Raw genomic sequence first — 16,119 nt, 5'->3', positions numbered from 1 at the left:
AAACTATAGTGCAAAACCTTTCTGCAAAACCTATTTTCCTTTATTCATTTATTACTGTAAAGGATCCATTGTATATTTCCACTTTCATTCTGAAAAAAGAAAAAAAAAAACTCTGAGTGTACACTAGATGGAAAGGATGAAACATTTACCTCTGCAGTGCTTGTATCTTCTCTGCTGTGATTCCCTGAACAATCTTCTCCAACACGTCTGTGTCTGCACTTGGCTCTACCTTCACTTGCTCCCTGCTGAATGCATATCGTCCAACGAGCAGCCCCAGAGCAAACACACCCACCCCTGCTAGCAGGTATTTGGCCAGGCAGGTCCCATTCCATCTCTGGCCCTTGGGTACTGCCCGGCTGAAACGAGAAACGTAATTAGGGTCCTCCTGGAGACGCTCAAAACGTCCGTGAGGGGAGACGGAGGGTTGAATTCGGTTCCAAATCTGGGTCCATGCCCCCGCCAGAAGAGCTGCTCACGGGTTGATGCTCCACACACTCCAGCTGGAAGCGGTCCAGGCCCGGTTCCTCCAGCTCCTTCTCCATGTCCCATTCCAGTTCCAGGGAAGCGGTGTGAAGCTCTTCACTCTCCAGATCCCGCACACGGAGAGAACCGTGGCCAGCACGCACTTTCCTATATGCCATGTCTGTTACTGTAAAGACATGAAAAACAGAGAACCACATACATATTTGAATAAAATTACTCAATGTGAGTTTATTTTTGAAATTCATTTTCTGTGTAGACACCTTCATTTTTCTGCATACTACAGCTGCAACAACTAATGGCCTAGACAGTCGGACTTGTAATCCCAAGGTCGCGGGTTCGAGTCTCAGTACCGGCAGGAAATGGAGGTGGGGGGAGTGCATGAACAGCACTCTCTTCCACTCTCATTACACACAACTGAAGTGCCCTTGAGCAAGGCACCTAACCCCCAATCACTCCCCAGATGGCGCAACAAAAATGGCTGCCACCTGATCCGAGTGTGTGTGCGCGCTTGGATGGGTGAAATGCAGAGCACAAATTCCAAGTATGCAAACAGGTCACTGAGTCAAGTTCTCTGTTAAACTTCATAGACGTCAGCACTTCAAACTAATGGAGTGCAATGGTCCCTCAACAGACATTCTACTGATTGAAAGTAATTTTGCAACTACGTCAACTTATTCTACTAGCCCAAACCCTAACATCTAACATCTTTTCCACTGCGTGGTACTATTCATCTTGGCTCCTCTTTCAATACGGCACAGCTCGGCTCGCTTTATTTTCGGGTTGCTTTTCCATTGCAGTTTGTACCGCTTCAAAGTGGGTGGGATTTTATAGACTGATCGTTATAGCTGTGCCGCCTTATTGACCTCATCTCTCAATAAGTCTGCACCTCATCTACTGACCACGATAAAGCCATTTCTTTTTTTAAGTTGCGTGCGACAGTCCTTTAAAGCAAGTCGTTTCGCAAATAAATGATACTGCACTGTTACTGACTATTTAACTCCAGTGGGTTTGGTATCTCGTGTTTCAAATCCAGTGACGCCGGTAGTTACGATTCTCTCTGACCTGCAGTGTTTACACGTCACATTTAGTATCGGTACGGCGTGCTTGGAACCTCAACCAAGGTGGTACTATTTAAGCGAGCCATACCGTTCCGTACCGAGCTGTCCCATGCAGTGGGAAAGCTCCAAAAAGTTAGCCGTATTGAGCCGTACCGAGCAGTGAAAAAGTGCCATAACAGTCTATTAACATTTCACTACAGTTACTACTAATACTCTAATGAGAGTTAGTTGACATGTAGCTGCAAAGTTACTTAATTGTTAGTAGAATGTCTAAAAAGGACATCAATATAAAATGTAAACGACTTTACATATAAATTCTACATGTAACACAAGTAATTTTTTTTTTTTTTTTTTTTTTTTATGAGAGCAGTAACAGTAAATGGACTATTGTAATGGAGTATAAATGTAATATGCTCACACAAGTTTGTGTTCCTGTACCTCTTACTAGTTTACTGTGCTTTTGTTGTTCTTTATTATCATTTTTAATTAAGTGATTTTACCTTCTACTTTCAAATAGTATGCAATTAAATTTTAACCCCTTTTTCACACATGATGGTTTACTGCACATAGCCTACACAGATGTTCACTATATTCCACATGTTTAGAGATATGGTGGACAACATGGGCAATTTTGTGAATAATCGTTAGTTGCAGCCCTATTGGCTACAAAGAGCTTTTGAAAATTTCCAACTTTATTGTCCATGAACATCTTTGAAGGTTCCTAGTTATTCAGCATATTATAAAATAAATATAAATGGCCAAAAGTGGTGTCCTAGTAAAATGATCTTTACTTAAATACTATTAAAAATAATTGTTCAAGATTTTGCATAGTTGTCTCAAATTGTGCAGGCTGTCATTCAAATACATTATGAACAAAATGCAAAAAAAAATGTTTGTTGGGTTTCCAAGTTTTATGGGGACTTTCCATAGACATAATAATTTTATACTGCACAAACTGTATAGTCTGTATAGTCAATCCTAACCTAACCCTCAACCTACCCATCACAGAAAACATTCTGCATTTTTATGTGTGTGTTGTGTTATAATATATATCATGTGATGGCAACCGTGGAAACCATGATAGATTTTAAAAGAACAGTGTTTATTTTATATTATATTATTTTTTTTAACAACATAAAAGTCTTTACTGTAACATTTGATCAATTTAATGTATCTTGCAGAAAACAAGTAATTTCTTTAAATAAAACCACAGATATCCCAGACTTTAAAAGCACATTAAACTCTCTGCTTCCATGCTTGTTATTAGCCAGTGTTTTGTGCCAGTTGGACACACATCACTCTCTACACAGACACAGGGAGGGATGTACAAGCTCACAGTTTGACTGTTGCTGCTAAAAAAGGTCATTAAGGGTGATGACTTGGTTCAAATTCATAAAAGAGAAGCCAGTGTCTCAGTGTACCATCAAATTTAACTATCCCTTTAACAGACAACGCCATCAAACTCAAAACAGCCCAATCGATAATGACAAAACTCCAAACCGCTCAGAAATTCCAGACTGCACGAAGGACCATTATCCAGTCAAACTGAGTCCCTGAAATAGGTTGCCTTTAAAAAAAATTACTGAGAGAAATATCTGCTGTCGGCACTAGGCAGAGCGAAGGGAGCTGGAGAAGCCTTTGATAGTCACACTTAAAATAGTCATTTGGAGGTGGGGAGAAATTTGCTCTGATAGAGGGAAATAACTTTGTAACTACTAAACATTACCATTCGACACACGTTTTGTCGAAAATGGCGCCGCCAAGGATTTTGCAACACATTTTGCACATTCACTTTGAGCATTTGCGCTCCCCCTAGTCTTTTTATATCAGTTGCAGAACCAAATTTTTCTGTTCTCAATGTTTTATAGGAATGAAGGGACTTGAATGATTTTGTCTGCTTTCACTTTTAAATAGGCCTCACAGAATGTGAGAAGGTGGAAATGATGTGCTGTTGTCTCTCAACATTAATCTTCAGCGCTCCACAAAACTTCCATTATTCCAGGCCGCCATTCAAGAGGAGCGATCCGTACCGGAGCTTCATTTACTCTCTGACCCCGGCAATGATATGGGTTGTCAAACTCTCAGGACAGCGCTAACCCTCATCTCCTCTCCACTCCTCCTACACCCGTGCCTTCGGCTCTTTGCTCACAGACTGACAGCTGACGTTCAATCACCAGAAACATCAGTAATTTAACGCCTTTCGACTACCCAACAGAGCCATCAATTAAAGTAGAGGGGAATGCACCATCTTTGGCTTTTCCTCTGTGATTGATGTTACCGTGAAAGTGGAAAAGATGCTTCTTCACATGCTCCGCTCCCACTCTAAACCTGCACCTAATGGGTCAATGACATGATGTGCATTTTTTGAGCCAGGTTTAAAATTATATACATTTCTAAGAATTTGTTACATGTTTTAAAGGTGCCCAAGAATGCTTTTTCACAAGATGTAAAATAAGTCTAAGGTGTCCCCTGAATATGTCTGTGAAGTTTCAGCTCAAAATACCCCATAGATTTTTTTTAATTCATTTTTTTTTATCTGCCTATTTTGGGGCATCATTAACTATGCACTGATTTTTTCAGCGCGCCGCCCCTTTAATTCGCGTGCTCCCTGCCACACGAGCTCTCGATTATATTACAGCACATTTACAAAGTTCAGACAGCTAATATAACCCTCAAATGGATCTTTACAAGATGTTCGTCATGCATGCTGTATGCATGCTTCGAATTATGTGAGTAAAGTATTTATTTTTATGTTTATATTTGATTCTCTATGAGTTTGAGGCTGTGCTCCGTGGATAATGGCTAATGCTACACTGTTGAAGAGATTTATAAAGAATGAAGTTGTTTATGAATTATACAGACTGCAAGTGTTTAAAAATGAAAATAGCGACGGCTCTTGTCTCCATGAATTCAGTAAGAAACGATGGTAACTTTAACCAAATTTAACAGTACATTAGCAACATGCTAACGAAACATTTAGATAGACAATTTACAAATATCACTAAAAATATCATGCTATCATGGATCATGTCAGTTATTATTGCTCCATCTGCCAATTTCGCTGTTGTTCTTGCTTACCTAGTCTGTTGATTCACCTGTGCAGATCCAGACGCTACTGGCTGCCCTTGTCTAATGCCTTTCATAATGTTGGGAACATGGGCTGGCATATGCAAATATTGGGGCGTACACCCCACTGTTACGTAACAGTCGGTGTTATGTTGAGATCCGTGTGTTTTCCGGAAGTCTTTTAAACAAATGAGATTTACATAAGAAAGAGAAAGCAATGGAGTTTGAAACTCAATGTATGTCTTTTCCATGTACTGAACTCTTGTTATTCAACTATGCCAAGGTAAATTCAAATTTTGAATCTAGGGCACCTTTAAACTACAATTTTAGAAAACATTTTCTTTTTTATTCACCATGGACACTCTTGTTTGTTATTGACCCATTGCAATACTGATAATACAATGAGTCTCACTGACTAATAATAGCTTAATAGTTCTCTTGCTTAAGTTCAGATTGCATTTCAGCTGGATTCACAACAGGACCATAACCACATTAGTTTGTTCGTAGCCTCATTCTATTTGATTTAAGTAAGGACCAACACTGTTACTCGCTGAACTATGGCTAGTGGATAGCAAACACCTTGTGTTTCTCGATTTATCTTATCAATATTTATGAAACCTGTCAAAACAGCATTTATGTTTCCCTGGAATATGTATAGACAGGCTGAGTAGATCATGTCACCCCCAGTGGTGGAAAGCCCAGGTACTGCTTGGGGCAGCTGAGAGAGCATGCAGGGAAAAGCAAGAGTAATGGCACCTATCAGAAGATGCCAGAAGTTTCTTGGCCTTACTCCCACAAGAATCCTCCAGCATGGATGGTGTCCTCTCCATTACAACCCCTAATATACCATGGGCACCTCATAGATGTCACAAGTTGTTAGACCAATAGCAAATTGTCTGCACAGAGCACACTGTACATCGAGTTAAAATGATCTGCTGCACTGGGAGTGAGAAACAGCCAAAAATCGATATATCTGTCAAATTTGTTTTTAAACCAATTGCCTAATTCACAGTCTAATATCAATGATGCATTAAAATTCTATATTTATTTTAGATCTAAAATACTAACTTTACACCACTGTCTATGTGCACATGTAGATAATATTCTCAGAAAATCATATTTGCAAGGATTCTAAATCTAATATGACAACAAATCATATTAAAGCATTAATCAAATTATTGGTGACCATATTTCTCTTTTATTCTGGATAAAAAACAAACAACAGATCATTTGACCTGATTATCAAAACTTTGTGCAATATTAAGGCCTTTTTTCAGAGAATGTAACTTGAATGTGTATTTTATCAAAAAAAAAAAAAAAAAAAAAAAAGATTGTTTTCCCACTTGTTTATGCTTAAAAGAAGTGCAAATATCTGCTGTTCTCTGAAAACAAGCCATATCATATTACACAGTTTTGCTTCTCAAGTAAATTCATCTTGTTTTATGGATGTTTAGACATTTTTACTGGTAAACAAGACAAATATAGTCATTAAGAATATGATTTTTTTTTTCTCTCTCTGTGTAGTGCTGATAATTATAAGAAATAGATATTGTATCCGCACTAATTAAACACAACAAAACTAAACTGCAACGGCACAGAAAATAATAATAATAGAAGAACACAGATGTCTTTGCACTCAGTGCTTATTCTCATTTTCTTTTGTCTTCGCAGGGGGTGAAGACGAGGGAATGTACAGAATCAACGAGCAGGGAATGAGAATCGAGACATCTCACAGTGTTGTCTCGCTTACCTGTCATCACTTCTGACATAACCTTGTCAGATACCTTAGTTAGAAGGCATGAAACTAGCTGTCAGTCATCTTGCATCGGGCCAACAACAAGTCCAAAAGAACAAGTTTGCAGCTAATGAAAACAGACATCCTCCATCCTCATACACACCTCACAAAACACTTATTTTACAAATAGTTTGATCAAAGAAATTTCTTGGAAATAAAGCAAATTACCAGTCTAGATTACCAGAGTTTACACCATATTTCAAATTCTGACAGTTTACATAAGGACGACAACTTTAACCATGTCAGAGCTGATGGATTTCGACTCTACAGAGCTAGACATTGACAAAACTTACAGAGACGTGTCGTCATTACCCTACAAAGATAATTCTGAAATCATACAAGTTGAAACACAACATAAGCCTGTGGCAGAAATGTGCCATGCCACAGAAAGCATCACCGGGCCCTAGACACCTTAGAAAAGCACTATTTTCATATGACATATGAATAAAATATGCATCCTCAGGGGTACATGCTACATGTCTCACAGACCTCGTTCAAATTAAATTCTAAAATATACAGGCATTTCCAGGAGGTCAGACAAGTCAACAGTGATATAGGAGCAGATGTGTTTTTTCTGTGAACTGCAAGGTGAATGTTCAATATTGCTTTACTGGCGACCTCCTCCAGCAATTTCTGTTAAAACAACACTTATGCATGTTTTATGTTTTCTCGAAAGGGAAAACTGAAAGAGAGGGGGGGGGGAAAAAAAACATTGAGAGAAATTAGATATTATTTGTAGTTGTTAAAAGTTGCTTGCGCAGGAAACACACGACGAAGGAGATAAGCTACAAAATAAGTCTTTACTTCACAGATCCAACAGGTACAAGCAGAAACGCAACAACTCACTAAAGACGAGACCGGACAATGAACATAGGGAAAACAGGAACTTAAATACACAGAGCAATTAACCAAGGTGACAAACAGCTGTGATAATCAAGGAGTGTCCATGGTGACTGATGATGGCAGGAAAACAGAACAAAGGAGATCATGTGACATATGACAACAAACAGAACGTGACTGAGTCCATAACACTACGCCCCCTCTGAGTAGGCATGTCCACGCGCTGTAACAAAAACAGAAACACCCAAAGAGGGAGGGAGGGTGTTGGGAGACGAGGAGGTGCCGGGATGGCAACAGCCGGCAGATTGGATCATGGCGAAGAATGGTGGTGGTTCAGGAGGGGGACGGCCAACCCGGAGGGGGCAGAACATAAGAGTCCAGGGTGGTGCAGGAGGTGTACTCCAAAGGGTGGCCTTGAACAGGGACGGGCAGATGGTACCCCAGTGCACAACCAGGGCTGTGCTCCACGGCGGCATCTCTGGATGGAGGAGCCATGGTGGAAGACAGCTGGATGACGTCATGGCGATGACAGGAGGAGATGTTGACGTGGGATGTGGAGCCCACCGCGTAGCTAGAGAGCCAATGCTGCGACAGGACACTGATGACCTTGACGACCAAGACGGAGCCGCAGCGACGACCCCCCGAGGTGGAAGCAGGGATCCGGAGGGCTGAGGTTGAGCTGGGGCGACTGAGGGCGGAGGTGGAGCCTGAGGGAGGGCGGAGCTAGCTGCAGCCGAAGGGGTGGAGGGCCAGAGGGCAGCGAACGGCCCGTAAGTCCGTGGCGTAGGTAGAGCGGAGTCTGACTGAAGCAGAGCCGATGTACTGAGGGAGTCCAGCGAAGCTACAAAATAAGTTTTTACTTCATAGATCCAACAGGTACAAGCAGAAATGCAACACAACTCACTAAAGACGAGACCAGACAATGAACATAGGGAAAACAGGAACTTAAATACACAGAGCAATTAACCAAGGTGACAAACAGCTGTGATAATCAAGTAGTGTCCATGGTGACTGATGATGGAGGGAAAACAGAACAAAGGAGATCATGTGACATATGACAACAAACAGAACATGACTGAGTCCGTAACAGTAGTACTGAGGGGAATTTTCTATTACAGTACATACTAGCATAGATAGCTCACCAAAACATCTCCTCCTGCCAGACACAGGCTGCATTCCACTCCACTTTTAGACACACATTCGCAAACTTCCCTAAGCACTTCCCTTTTGGGGGAATCCCTGCCGAGGGAAGCGAGGGATGCTACCTGTTTCCTGTGTTCCTTTGTTCCCACCAGTCCTTAGTTGCCATGGATATTCATTTAACGATCAAACCTGTTAGTCATTGATTTCATTATCTTTGTGTATTTAAGTTTCTCATTTACTTCTGTTCGTTGTCCAGTACTGTTTGTGCTATGCACGCTGTCGCATTGTGTTTTAACACTTTTGGATACCTGTTCGTCTTTATTTAATAAACCTCACTGCTATTTGGAACTGCCTTGCCTATCTTCATCATCTTTGGACAGTAACAAGTGCACAGTATCTAAAATGTGAACACTGTATTTACAACTTTAGAGCTATACAAACCTTATTGAAAAAGTTCATTTACAGGTTTATTTTAATGTATTTATAATAAACTGGATTAATATGTTAGCAGTATCTATTCATTAAATGCATTTAACACATTTAGTACTTTAATTTTATAATGGTTGCATTCTGTTTATTAAGAAAGCACTTTCTAAATCTCAATTTATTTATATTCAAGTGTTTCACTTCAATAATCCGTAATTGTAGACATTTGATGATAATTCAATTAATCTACAAAAAAAAAAAAAAAAAAAAAAAAGACAACTTAGCTTAGTTCTATCTGGATTTCATTTATAAATTTGCCATTTAACGAGTTCTGTGAAGGCCCATCTTTATACATGTGAATAATTATTTGATAAATTTTAACAGAAAATAATTACATGTTACCATTTTTACTATTTAACTGGTAAAATTACTTTTATAGGTGTAACTTCATGTAGACAAAAACATGATACATTTTTAGTTAACCTGACTAAACACATTTTACAGTGTACTGAACTTGTTCAGTGCTTCCCTCGTGTCAGAGGATTTGTAAAAATTTCAATGTAGTATATACACAAAAACATTTGCATTTTAAATCATGTCAAACCTATTGTGTCTCTGTCTATCTAAATGTATAACATTATGACCACTAACAGGTGAAGTGAAAAACACTGATTATCTCTTCATCACAGCACCTGTTAGTGGGTGGGATATATTAGGCAGCAACATTTTGTCCTCAAAGTTGATGTGTTAGAAGCAGGAAAAATGGGCAAGCATAAGAATTTGAGCGAGTTTTGACAAGGGCCAAATTGAGCTACTGTAGCTCAAATTGCTCAAGAAGTTAATGCTGGTTCTGATAGAAAGGTGTCAGAATACACAGTGCATCACAGTTTGTTGCGTATGGGGCTGCATAGTCGCAGACCAGTCAGGGTGCCCATGCTGACCCCTGTCCACCGCCGAAAGCGGCAACAGTGGGCACGTGATTCATCAGACCAGGCCACCTTCTTCCATTCCTCCGTGGTCCAGTTGTGATGCTCACGTGCCCATTTTCTTTTACATCACATGGATGGCTGGGTGCATGTGCATCACCTGCCTGGGGAACACATGGCACCAGGATGCACTATGGGAAGAAGGCAAGTCGGCAGAGGCAGTGTGATGCTTTGGGCAATGTTCTGCTGGGAAACCTTGCGTCCTGCCATCCATGTGGATGTTACCTTAACACGTACCACCTACCTAAGCATTGTTGCAGACCATGTACACCCTTTCATGGAAACGGTATTCCCTGGTGGCCTCTTTCAGCAGGATAATGCGCCCTGCCACAAAGCAAAAATGGTTCAGGAATGGTTTGAGGAGCACAACAATGAGTTTGAGGTGTTGATTTGGCCTCCAATTTCTCCAGATCTCAATCCAATCCAGCATCTGTGGGATGTGCTGAACAAACAAGTCCGATACATGGAGGCCCCACCTCGCAACTTCCAGGACTTAAAGGATCTTCTGCTAATATCTTGGTGCCAGATACCACAGCACACCTTCAGGGGTCTAGTGGAGTCCATGCCTCAACGGGTCAGGTCTGTTTTGGCAGCAAAAGGGGGACCAACACAATATTACGAAGGTGGTCATAATGTTGTCTGATCTGTGTACATTTTTACACATTTGGATAGTGTAAATGTTACAATAATACCTAGAAATGGTAATGGTACAGTGTTTCCCATACATTAACTAGACTGTGGCAGCCCGCCACATTCTAATTTGTCCAGACTCAAAATTAAATGTCGCAATATTTAAATAACCGTCTGATAATTGCGCTCTTTTATACGGCAAAAGTGGGAGTCATAGAGCAAAAGAATTATGTTTTCGTGCACTATATTCAAAGTCATCTGAAGCCATTCCATAGCTTCATGTGAGGGACAGAAGAATGTGTACATCTTTAAATTTAAGTTCACGAAACTCGTCTTCCCTCCACTGCAGCTGTCAATCATTACCTGTTCAGCACTCGAACAGCGCATCACGTTCGGTAACGACACTCAGCATGGTAAAACTCTGTTAGATCGCACAACACAGTGACTATGAATTGGCGTCACACGCGCAATAACTGGAATGTAAAAGTGAGCAGAAATATATGATCAATAAACTGTTAGATGTAGATATTAGAGCCCGACCGATATATCGGCCGGCCGATATTATCGGCCGATATGAGCTAATTGCATTTAAATCGGCATCGGCGTTTATAACGGCCGATGAAACATGAGAAACAGAGTCTCATGCTTCACTCATGTTATGAGTGTTGCATAGTTTGCCCACCAGAGGGAGCTCTGCAACTCCCCAGTTGACAACAGCGCCAGAAATCCACTACAGAAGAAAGTATTGTTGTACTCTTTTGACGGTGAGTCTGTCGTTCGTCATGTGAAATGATTGTAGATTTAGTTCATACACTGTATATAAAAACAGTGTGGTAGTTCTAGCTAACGGTCCTATCATTATCACTTATAAATATTCTGTAACATCACTTACAGCCGCTAATGCATTGCTATATTAGATTACCCACAAAGCTAATACCATGTTTATCAGTGGAAGAGCGCGAACGTTAATAAGAGGTCAAACTATAACGTTAGCGTTTAACTTATTCTAAATATATCTGCAGTGTTTCCCATTTAACTTATTTTAATTTTATTTTCAATTCATTGACATGGTTTTGTGGAATATTGAATTTGTTTGGTATAGCTCTTTTACTTTAACTTTAGTATTATAATTTATTTACAGTACACACAAAGACTGTTAAAACCAGCTTCAACTGGAAGTAAGTAAAACTGTTAAATGTTTAAAACCAGACTGTTTTTTGATCATTAAAAAATATATACTTTTGATGTGCAATTGTTTAGTCATTGAGACTGTAATCTAAGGCTTTTTTTTAACATAATCCCTTCTGGAAAATGGTATACAGCCCACATACATAGAACAGGCAGATATTTTGCTATTGAATGTTGTGTAAGTGTAGTTTATAGGAAATGGGTCTAATATCCAGTTTATTTTCAAAATCAAAATATCGGCTTATAAATCGGCTCTTTTTGAGTTAATATCGGCATCGGCATCGGCCCCCAAAAATCCATATCGGTCGGGCTCTAGTAGATATAGGCTACACTGGGTTTCTCGTGTTGTGAACTTTTCAATGCACACAACAAAAAAGAGAAAATTTTTTTTCATTGATCTAGTCACTTAATTTTGCTCTTAGAATGCACCAGATTTATGCATTTAAATTTAAAATGTACAAAATTTTCCTTCGGGGGGGCATGCCCCCGGACCCCCCTAGAGGGACCCATGTCCACCCACCACAGTCTCACAAAATCCTGTGGGAAACACTGTGGTATCAATCTGAAATGGCACACTGTAAGATAAAACAGATGTTTTTTGCATTATTCTGCAACATTCTTAAAACGAGGGAAAGCACCAGTGAAACTAATGCTGCCCAGCGGTGAATCTGTGAATAAGGTGTCATTTGTGCATTCAGATCAATGCACACCGTTGAGAAGGATACCGAAACAATGAAGATAAAGCCAAATCAAAAAGACAAATCACTTGTTGCAAAAACACATCGGCCCCCAAGCATCCAATCAATTACCCATGTCTATTACGTTCACTACAAAGAAGAGGAAACAGACAGGGACCATTTTTTTGAATGGCTCGAAAGCAGCATCAGGGTTATTGAGGACATCTATCACACTAAAGTACACAGAGATATTGTATCTGCCCGTATTGGCTGAAATGCTGGATCAGACACATTTGCTAAAAAGTCAGGCAATACAGCTTGTACCATTTCAAATGGATTATGGCGAACACTCAGATCATTAAAGCCAGAATTAGACTAACAATCATTCATTAAAATTCTCTGATATGCAGAAAGAAGGAATGGTTGTCTTCCATAGAGGCACTCTGCTGCTAATGGTGGAGGCGGAATGACCAAACATCCTCTGTTTTGTAGGTGTAAATCAATAACACTGTAAACTGGAGCATAAGGCATCTAAGACCTCTATCTAAGACCAGGTGATCCAGAGACTTTGGACAAAGTTTTCCTCTTTCTCCCATAGGTCCCTATTATAAACAGAGACTTAAACTGGGAATTTGAGAAGACGCACTTATGGGCTTAGGGTTTTATAGGATATTGTAGTCACCAAGTGTTCCTTGAAAAACAAACAGTAAAAAGCCATTGTTTAGCTAATTAGTATCATGGGGCACAAAAGGACGAGAGCTGGTTTTTCAAACACCTCATCTGGCCAAGAATTAGCCCTTAGAAATGACAGTGTGTGCATACAACTTCAAAGGAAAGATTAAAAGTATTTAGTCTGTGTTTATCTGGTAATGTGCAATTGCTAAACAGAATAATTTATCAAGGCTAAGAAATATACAATGTAAACTTAAAAAAAAAAAAAAAAAAAAAAAAAAAAACCTCTCTAAAAGACTGCGGCTGCCTTGTTTGAAGTGCTCAAAGCCAGTGCGTCAACAGAGATGCAAAGCATGTATGCGGGTGTTTGTTAACCCTATTTCGAGTAAGCCACTGACTCCTACAGGATCAATTGTGTTCATGACGTGATGCATCGCGTTTTAAAAGAGCGCATTATTGATTCTGTGCTGATATGTTGCTAGACATGAAAAACATGTGAACTTGAAGACAATGGTAACACTTTATTTTAGGGTCTTTTAACTAGTTGCTTATTAGCATGACCTTACTCTACATTCTTAATCCTACCCAATACCTAAACTTAACAACTACCTTACTAACTAAGAGTTAAGAGTTTATTGAGGGAAAAGTAGAATATTGGTTCCCTATCCTATTTATTCGTACTTATTAAGTCAATTCATCACATATTTATGCCTTATTCTGCATGACCATGTGTTTAATAATTATTCTTTATTAATGATCAATTTGTCATTCTAAATTATGTATTACATTATCACAAACCAGTTATTTAGGAGTCTAGTGGTTCATAATATCATTTAGGAAGTGTAAGTAAATGATTAATAAAATATTTAAATGCAATTTACCTTATTATTTAGACATTTAGTATTAGTTACTTAGTGTGTTAATAAATGCTTTATTAACACATATTTGTACTGTAATTCATGATTAATTCAGGTAATTATAAAACATTTAGAAGTGGTCAATTAACAATTACAGTTATTAAACACATTATAGTTTATTGCAATTATAGGTATTTGACTGCTTAAAGTCTATTAAGTTAATAGTTTATATGCTTAACTAATGTTCATAGCCAGTTATTATAGTGTTCCGGTAGAGTGATCTTTGAATGTGACAGTATCTAGTCATCAGAGAGCACAAATCTACATTCACAACAATTTATCATTTTAAGCATGTTTGACCAAAAATTGAAATGGCGACCTTGAATCCCATTTAATCTGAAGGTCATATCCCAGCTCAGTTATCCACCAAAGAACACACTGCGGTCACTTCTCATTGTGATTTAGAAAGTGTTTGATCTTTGCCATTTATGACAATTGGACACTGGTACATTAAATAGAAATACAAAACATGACATTGGGCTTCATTCTTCCAAATTGTATACACACATGTCTGAGGTGAAGCCAGCCTATATATACTGCTTATTAATCTCAATAGCTTCATTAGTTAGAATTGACCCACAGTATAATAAGATGGCACTGTTTTTTTGTTTGTTTGTTTTTTTTTTTCTCGAGACTCAATAGCGAAGGATGGATGCCTAATTGGGCATCCAGTCTGTTTATCACATAAATTTGGTTCAAGTGTTGATTTGTATAACCAGGTTTGATGTGAAGGCAATTATAAAGACAAACAGAAAACGCTTCCTTTCCTCTCCCCCAATCCAGTCCAATTCAACAATTGCTATCATCTCTGAATATTTATTAATGATCATAGATAGACCACTGATCAAAGAGGACAGCACTTGCATTGCCTACATTCGCCAAGAATTCAAGTCTTATCAAATTCCTCTTTGTTAAAGTCACTCAGAGCCACGGAGAGAGTTTCTATATATAGACAAAACCACGCCGCTGTTCCTGTGTACACAGATCAGTCATTATCTTCCTACCCTGTCACAAACAGAAGTCACCTTTTGGTGCAAATAAGGTCTTTCCCATCTGTAACACACTAATAGATGGACACAGAGCCTGTCAAACATCACTGGCAAACACATACAGAAATAATGAAGGAGCTTTTTGATTCAGCAAGACCAACCTCTAGGGTTTTTATAACAAAAATATATCTTACACCCGGGCAATCATGCACAAAGACAGTATACACAAACATGATGGACATGACACACAGGCTGTTGACTCAACTGTGATGTGTTGGGCAGGTGTAATTGGCCGTCATCTTACGGCGCTCATTGGTGACTGGAATTTCAGGGTTCTGACGAAGAGATCGGACAAGCTCTTCTCGTCAGAGCATACGCTACGTGTCCCAGAACTGTCTGAGGCTAAATGGAGCAACGAGACAGCTTGGCCCAAAACATCAATGTCTCGCAACTTCGCAAGCATCTCAACTTTAACTTTATTTTTATGCTAATTTATCATTGATTTTCTTTTATTTGTTTAAATAAGTGCACTTAAACACAGCTACTTACAAAACAAATAACTATCTTGGCATGAAATATATATATATAATTTTTGCTGTATGCTGCCATGAAAAAAGGTATTATAGAGTTTAGTGCTTGTCATGCGAAAATATTTTATTGCTCAATGCTGTGCTTGTTGGGACTTTTAGAGGTATAACAGCTTGTCACTGGGGCAGTATCCTTAAAGGTTCAACCACTTTACTCTTTAACATTCAGAAATATATTTGGACCAGACTGCTGTTGTAGCAATGAGACCGGACTCTCTCGAGTCCTTCTCAAGTCTCAAATCCATATTTTCATAGTCTTGTCATTGACCCAAGAGCATTTAGACTGTATCTTGAAATGTACTTTACGTTGTGTATTTGCTCCTTGCAATCATCTCATGGTTGTTTGAGGTTTACACAAAACCAAGTATCATTCACCACAAATGAAATCATATTTACACTGTCTGAATCAGAATTTACACTGGCTGAATTCAGACCCTCTTTAGTCTCTGTCTTGACTTGGACTCATCCTTCTTCTGGCCTTAGTCTTAACTAGGACTTAACCTACTCAGGTCTCAGCCTGGACTCTGACTCAAATACACTGATTTTTACTTTATCTATCCCTAAATGTTCATAGTAGTTCCTTACAGATGGCAGAAAAAAAACAATGTATATAATAAAAAGTAGCATTTTAAGTGTCTAAACAGTAGTACAATAGGATTTGC

At 39.1% G+C, this 16,119-nt stretch overlaps 1 protein-coding gene across 1 annotated transcript in view; it reads right to left on the bottom strand.

The window, feature by feature from the left end:
• The window catches only part of LOC125256188 (inactive N-acetylated-alpha-linked acidic dipeptidase-like protein 2), a 386,031-nt gene that overhangs the window by 236,897 nt on the left and 133,015 nt on the right, over positions 1 to 16,119 (bottom strand). Inside the window, 2 exon segments of the mRNA XM_048171943.1 lie at positions 150 to 430; positions 432 to 649. Of these exon segments, the coding sequence (XP_048027900.1) occupies positions 150 to 430; positions 432 to 649 (499 nt within the window).

This window comes from Megalobrama amblycephala, linkage group LG21, assembly GCF_018812025.1.
Source record: "Megalobrama amblycephala isolate DHTTF-2021 linkage group LG21, ASM1881202v1, whole genome shotgun sequence".
Classification (NCBI taxonomy): Eukaryota; Metazoa; Chordata; class Actinopteri; order Cypriniformes; family Xenocyprididae; genus Megalobrama; species Megalobrama amblycephala.
The sequence above is the reverse complement of the archived record's forward strand: the minus strand, read 5'-3'. Positions and strand labels throughout refer to the sequence as shown.